Source organism: Bactrocera latifrons, unplaced genomic scaffold, assembly GCF_001853355.1.
Source record: "Bactrocera latifrons isolate USDA-ARS-PBARC rearing strain unplaced genomic scaffold, ASM185335v1 scaffold_20, whole genome shotgun sequence".
Lineage (NCBI taxonomy): Eukaryota > Metazoa > Arthropoda > Insecta > Diptera > Tephritidae > Bactrocera > Bactrocera latifrons.
In genome coordinates, this window is record NW_017535519.1 from 1,016,592 (window position 1) to 1,024,566 (window position 7,975).

A 7,975-nucleotide genomic window follows, 5' to 3' on the forward strand; every position below is an offset into this window, starting at 1 on the left:
GGCGGCGGCGGTGGCGGTGGTGGTCTCACCTTTGAAGAGCTCGGTGGAGGCGGCGGCGGCGGTGGTGGCGGTGGTCTCAACCTTGAGCTCGGCGGAGGCGGTGGTGGTGGCGGCGGCGGTGGCAAATAAAACGTAAAGCCTTTATGGACATAATTTAATATATTGTTAATTGTTTTGATGGTTTGTAGCAATGTTTTGAACAATTTTTAAAATATTATAATAAATCCAATTTGAGACAACAAAAAATATTTGAATTTTTTATATATAAAAAGGATATGTTAAGCCTAAAAGGAAACTACGGAGATCGTTTGATATATACATATGGCATATAAATGATTAGTCCGTCTGTCAATATTAATATGTATGTAATGTGTGCGATAACAGAAGTTTGAGCACATCCTTTTCTCCGGGAAACTACTCAACCAACGATATGGTTGCATATACATAATTGCTGTGCAAATGAAAAACTTTTTTATTCGACAAGTTATCTTTACGAAATTGGGCCTAAATTATTGTCGAAGACAACTGAACAGTATCCGAACATATTGTTCAGATCGGTTTACTATGACATATGTATGTATATAGCACGTAGAAGATATATACTATATATATATCTGAAGATTACGGGATTATTTTCAAAGACAGTTAATTGAGCTTTCTAGGTTCAGTGCAGCCGAAGTTATGGTTTTTCGTTTTTTTTTTTATGTGTGTTCTGCAAATGAAATATTTATAACAGAAATGGAGATCCTAAGCAGTTTATGCAGCCTTCCCAAGTGGTTTTAGAGAATACACTGCGATTATTGCTATTGCCTTTCAGAAGTCAAACGCTATTGCCATCTTCATTGCTTTTGGAACAGAGGAACAGTTTCCTGTGCATTTAAAAAATATTTATTTATATATTGTGCAAACTTAAATACACGTTATTTAACGATTACCATATATTTGCATAAATGACCCGAATCATTAACCAAACTTCATAATCGCATTCATAACCTTAATCGGCTCAAAGCGCATCCCTTGAAAGTAATTTTTGAGATAAATAAGTATGTTGATGATAGAAGCGATTTCTTACTTCCTTCATATGTATCTCAAAGGGATTACACTACAACCACATAAAACAAATAATCGTTATGTGATTTAGGAGCAGTCCCTTTTTAAACCGATCTGTTGCAGTATAGAGTTTATAGTGACAAGAATCTGTCTTATTTGAAAATAATTGAAATAAAGAAATAAATTGATACTAGGAAGATGAAAAAAGTTCGATAATGTTTTGATAGGTAAGTTTTTCCTGAGTTCCACTTAAAAGCAGATTTCAATGTTAAAAATCACTGAGATGAGATGAGTATGGCTAAATGTTTAAATACTGGGATCAAAAAAATAGTTTACCAATGGATTTATGGGGTATTTCGGCAGAACGCATCGCATCAATTGAAATGAATTCGAAAATTACCTTCCCATATCTGCCATAAAATATTAATTGCTAACTTTTTCCAGATTTGAAACCCATTCCGAAATATAACTCAACATTAAAAAACTAGCAGATATTAAAGTCTTTTTCCGTACATATATTACATACATATGTATGTATGTAACTAGTAGAACTAGTAGTAGTAAGACAATAAACAATTTTTAACAATATTCATATACATATGTACATATACATATGTACTTATGTATGTAGGTATGTAAGTACGTTTAAAATTTATTTAACTGCATTTATTATTATTTATTACTTATTTATTTTTCAGATTGACTTAAAATCCGGATAAAACTTAAAAAAAAAAAAATATGATAGAGAGAGCCTAACACTGTGTAGATAACAATGTGCTAATACGACGAAATGTTTTTGAAATTTTCTTCGGTCGTTTTCTAAGTTTATAACTTACATATGTATATCGACACAATAATATGCATCGGCTATAAAGTTGTGTAAACATTGAAGTCGCAATTTATTAATATCATGTGTTTACATATAATATTTTTTCCGTTGAAATTTTGCATTTTGTTTTCAGTTCATAATTCTGCGTAAATACTACAAGATCGTTGACCCAGTTTCAACATTTATATGTACATATTTTATTAATAAATGTTTTAAAATATAATTGCGCCTAGTTATTACATAATTGCATTCTGAGAATTCGCGTCATTTAGATTTGCACAACGGAGATTAAGCTAATTAATAAGTGTTGCATTTAGTGTTAATTTCTTATCAGCAACGACCTTTGCGACGTAAATAGTTGACTTAGACATATTTCTACTATTGTGAATACATGAACTCATTTTATTGCAACGTATGAATATTCGTATGTACTTTGAATTTTAGCTGTTTATTGTCGAGATTGTTTTGGATTTTCCAGTGACACTAAAGAGCAGTGAGGTGATAATTGCACACATGTCTTATCACAATAAGTTTTCCGCTTGCCTCGCCCAGCTTGTGCCGCAGCGTCAATTGATCGCCACAAGTATGAATCTGCTTGCATATGTATGTATGTATGTGTTCGTTATTGTAGCACATTGCACCGCTTCGGAGCGTTTACCGCAATTGAATAACCCTACGAAAATTCCCCGATCGCTTTGAACTCATGTGTTTTCCATAATGAAAACCGATGCTCATCTGTGGTTGTATATAAAGGGCGCTACATATAAGATCGTATCACTTCAGCCCGGGTAACGCAAAATTAACAAGTGAAAATGAAGATCCAGTTACTTTTAATTGTTTTAATCGCTCTGTTGGCGTTGGTTAAGGGTAACATTTCCAATTAAATTCTAAATCAACATTTATAAACAATTTGTTGCAATTTCATATAGGCGTACCAGTGCCAGGAGGCGGTGGCGGTGGCGGCGGCGGCGGTGGTGGTCGAGGTTGCAATTGTGAACGTGGAGGTGGTGGAGGAGGCGGCGGCGGCGGTGGTGGTGGCTGGGGTAATGGCCCTGGCGGTCCAGGTGGTGCTGGTGGTCCGGATTGCGTAAGACCTTCTTGGATGCCTCCGTGTCCGCCATAAATTCATCGTACGTAAATCTTAATCCAAAGAAAATAATATAGCGCTGCTATACCTCCGAATCAGTCCTAATTAAAGACACATTTAGTAAAAGGACCTTCCACCTCTGTACATATAGTATACATATATATAGAAATGTAAACCAAAGGCTTTAATTTTATTTAAAAATAAATCAGAATGTAGATTATAATCTTCTGGTTAATACGTGTTAAGATTTTTATAGCGCTCCAAGAAGAAGTGATAAAGGGTTTAATCATCCGGAGCACGGTTCAGGTTGGCTTTACACCCAAACGAAGAATGAGGTGTCTTCATTTTATTGAAATAGCATGATCGAAATTTAACGCACTTCAGGATTATCGTAACTGGTAGCTCCACATTCAAGTCGAATGGGATTTTTATCATACAGTTGAACAATTTTAATGGTTGCTATTTGAACCAGAGCTGCTTCATGGATGCAATTTGCTGATGTTTTAAGGCATTTCGTTCATTAGGTAATGTAGGAGGGCAGTCGTAGTTGTTAGTAGTACGTTATATTCCTGAAATTTCTGAACAAACTTAAAAAATATCAAGATGTTGGTGTTACATCATCTGCTACCAAAATACAGTTAAAGGAAATCGACCGATCCTGTGAACCTTTACTAAAAGAAGAAACAACTGAACTAAAAGAAGTAAAAACGTAAACTTCGTCTACACCGAAGCAATAATACCCTTGACAGATACAAAACAATTCCCTCCAAGAACTTGATTTCGATTACACATTTTGTATGGCACTACTATAGCATAGTCCTAAACTATCTTTGGAGATTGTATTATTACCTTAGACAATAATCCTTACTAATTTTGTGAAGACATCTCGTTAAATGAAAGAGTTTTTCATGCAAGCACTTGAATCCGATCGTTCAGTTTGGAATGCTATACTGATCCTATCTGAACGATTAGAACGATTTAGAGATTGCATTATTGCTATAGGCTATGATTCTTGTCGATATTGGGGATATTACCCGTCAAATGAAACAGTTTTCCATGCAAGTACTTGATTACGATTGTTAATTTTTTATGGCAGCTACTTATGTAGTATATGCCATAGTGGTCCGATATCGGCGGTGCCGAGGGCTTTAATCTTTCATACAATACGTGATATAGAACCTTATACGATGTTGAGGAGGCTTACTCCTCGGTAGTTGGCGCAGATGTGGGGTCATCTTTTAGTGGATTGCAGAGCACACTTAATAATAATTACTTGGTTCATAAAGAACTGAAGCTACTATATCCTTCACAGCTACATTTCTATATACATATGCAAAATATATTAGATCTTGATTTTAATCGGGTTTGAATTGTTTGGAAATTGTATCGTTGCCTTAGACAATCGGAGACAAATTTCGTAAAGATTGACTTGACTTGATTTTTATCTATCAATTTGTATCCTCAGCTATACCTCAAACCATATCGATATTCCCAAAACTGAGATATATACATATATATATAGACAAATATTTCTAAATTAACTCAGCTCATTAACATAGTACATACATACATATATATAATATATATTCCTACACATACTTTATAGAGTCTCCGACACTTTTTTCTTGGCAACTTAGTTCACAGTAATTATCCCAATCTTTGTATTTATTTTATTTCTAATTATATAGTGAATAAGAGCGGTCGATGACAATATAGTGTAGTAACTGTCGACCCTGTAGAGTGAAACTACCAATTGTTTACAATCCGTTAGCTATGCTTAAGGTATATCCTCATACCATATGTTCAAGTAGTGAAGGGATATAAAAAGGATGCGTTTTTGGGAATTTAGTTAAAATCGAAAGGCATTTGCAAAACCTGTAATACGCGGGTGTCTTTCACAGGATATTTTGGAACAATATTTGGAGACATGAAAAAAGGGCCACGGACAACTGTAGTTTAGCACGAAGGGTCACAGTAGCAAGTGACACCTGTGGGTTAAAATTAAAAAAAGTGATAGTGACCCAGCCCTCTTATAGCTTTAAAATAAAAATCTTTCAAATACCAGTTTTATAAGAACACCTATCGACAGTGTGAAAATGAATGAAATCGGATCATAACCCCGCCCACTCCCCACATAAAGGTACTCCTAAGAGCGCGATAAGTCAGAAAAAAAAAACTCCAGAAACATTCGAGTTTACTATAGAGTTGGTATTCGACAGCTTTACAAGAGCCGGTCAAAATTGTATAATGGCCGTGGCCGCCGCGCACTCTTTTAGATGAAATCACATCCTCTAGGTACCGAATATGCAAACCACAGTATTTACAAGGTGCGTTCCAAAGCAAACAGAACTTAAAAAAAAATAGAACAAATGTGTTTTTTGGCAAAATCAATTTACTTTATTCAAAATAGTCTCCTTCTGCTTCAATACAGCTTTTTGCACGGTCCAAAAGCATGTCGAACGAGTGTTTTAGCTCGTTGGCCGGTATGACCGCCAGTATGCCGGCTGCAAGTCTTTTGAATGGCCTCTCCGTCTGCATAACGCTTTCCTTTCATGGGCAAATGCATTTTTCCGAAAAGGAGGAAGGCGCACTGTGCCATATCAGGTGAATATAAGAGTGGTTAATAGTTAAAGTGTGATTTTTGGTCAAATAATCGTCCTTGGAATGTTGGATTCTGAACAATTTTTGGTCGTCAGTTAATCTGTGCGGAACAAACCGTGCACACACCTTTCGTAAGCTGAAATGTTCGGTCAAAATGCGATAAATCAATGTTTGGAGATGTTCAATTCCATGAATTTCAATGATGATTTCGGCAGCTTTTTGGTGAATTCACGTACAGTTTCGATAAAATTTCCGGTGATCACGGATTTTGATTGGCCCACATGTTATCATTTATGTATGTCCTCACGACCACTTTGCAAACGTTAAAACCACTCGTGCACTCTGTTACGGGATAGGCGATCATCGCCATAAACTTGTTTCATCAATTGAAACGTTACGGTAAAAGTTTTACCAATTTCAAAACAAAATGTAATGTTGGCTCTTTGTTCGAAGCTCATTTTCGCACTGATAACACAAGGATACTGACATTTAAACGAAATGACTTTATTTCAAAGTCTATAAAGATAGCAGATTCTAACGCACCAGTCGATATATAGATGGCGCCACCAGGGGGCGCTAGATTTCAACTTTGGAACGCACCTTGTTTATATATGTATGTATATGTAATTACTTTCATGACTCTAACAAACTTTATGCCAAATATGGTGGTCAGTGATATTGGATTCCGAACCTCTCGCTAACGCTTTGCATCTTAAGGTATTTCCCTGGCTTTGGTCCTGGCAAGTTGCAAGATTATGAAACGGTCCGTTATTTTAAGCAAATGCATAAATGGTTTTGACTGACGGCCCTTAACTCTTCAACTGTGCGGTGACAATGGTAACAGTGCTAGCAAAAAATCTTGGTTACTTAATTGTATTAATGTAATAATTATATTGTTTACTCTACTAAACATTAGTTTATAAAACCGGCATCTTTGAACTGAAATACCCAGAATTTGTGGGTAGTTTTAATTAATATCCATACATAAGTACATACATACATACATATGTACATATCTATTTCATTACAACTTAAGTGTAAATTAAGCTTTATTATATGGGTCATGAAATCAGGTTCTCCGAACTGTAAAGCAATTGAATTGTTACTGGTTTTCCGCTCAACAGTGGGCTAACCAAACTTTGTCTGATTTTGCTTATCTGAACCCACCTCGGGGGAACTACAAAAACCGATCGCAAGAAAGTTGTAAACAATAATTAGCATTTTTATAAATAAAATGCTTACTGCACATCGAAGCACATCAACATACATACTCGCATATGTTTCTACATAAAATGTTGTTTATATTAAAAACAATTGCGACTGAAATCTCAACATGTTAAGTATTTAAAGGAACGCTTCTTGCGACTGTTGTTACCTTCCTGATTTGGTTTAAACAACAATAACAAAACTGCTGAGAGGTGTGAATGAACCGGCCCACGCTTATTACTTAGTATATGCTGACACAAGCGGTTATTCACTGAGCTGAACTTGTAAACATGTTGATGCTGATGCAACGGCTAAACATGCGCACAAGTGCTCAGCCGCGTTGCTTCGCATTAAACCGGTAATAATATTATTGATTTCATGCAAGTGACATCTACTTACCATACGTACATATGTAAACAAAAAGGTAAATGCATAACTGTAAACGAATAAACACTTAAATGCCCTCTTTAAGCGGGTAATTAATCGTACAAACAATTTCACACAGAAGAGACTTGTTTTGCAACAAAAGATTCCCACAAGCTCAGAACATTTCATTGTGAGCATTGTTGTTACTCATTTCGACTTAAACGCGTTTAATCAACTGTTCTTTTGATTTAAGTTTAAACCATATAGCAGGACGGGAATTATGAGTGACTTATATAGTTTGGTTTTTGTTTGTCGAGAGAGGACTTCGCTTCTCAATTGTCTACTCAGTCCAAAGTAGCACCTGTTGGCAAGAGTTATCCTGCGTTCGGTTTCTAGGCTGACATTGTTGGTGGTGTTTACGCTGGTTCCAAGATAGACGAAATTATCTACAACTTCAAAGCTATGACTGTCAACAGTGACGTCGCCCTACGGGTAGGGGGGACCGGCTTGGGTGGGGAGAAACCGAATATACTCGTGGTAAGGCATGCCTGTCGTAAAAGACGACTAAAATCCCGCATGCACTGTCTGTCATTCTGGGCTTGCCTTGTCCATGTCAGATATAGTGCTATAGTATTCATCGTAAAAAAATGGTTATTGTACACTGTATTTATTCCTGGTATCTGACCGTGTTTACGTTTACGATTTTTATTAGGAATGGATTTACGAGACACCTTGTCATCATACAGTTGAGTTCTTTGGAATTCTTAGGAATTTTTGGAGGCTCAACTGGCAGTAGCGAAAGCTACAAGTCACACCAAAGAGTAAAACATGGTACC

The 7,975-nt window shown here is 36.1% G+C and overlaps 1 protein-coding gene across 1 annotated transcript; it reads left to right on the plus strand.

Annotated features, from left to right (window-relative positions):
- Positions 1-2,637: 2,637 nt before the first annotated feature.
- On the plus strand, positions 2,638-3,146 carry LOC108968073 (rRNA 2'-O-methyltransferase fibrillarin-like). Its single transcript, XM_018931841.1, has 2 exons — positions 2,638-2,746; positions 2,809-3,146. The coding sequence occupies exons 1-2, from the start codon at positions 2,692-2,694 to the stop codon at positions 3,000-3,002; spliced, it is 249 nt and encodes an 82-aa protein (XP_018787386.1). The 5' UTR covers positions 2,638-2,691; the 3' UTR covers positions 3,003-3,146.
- Positions 3,147-7,975: the final 4,829 nt, after the last annotated feature.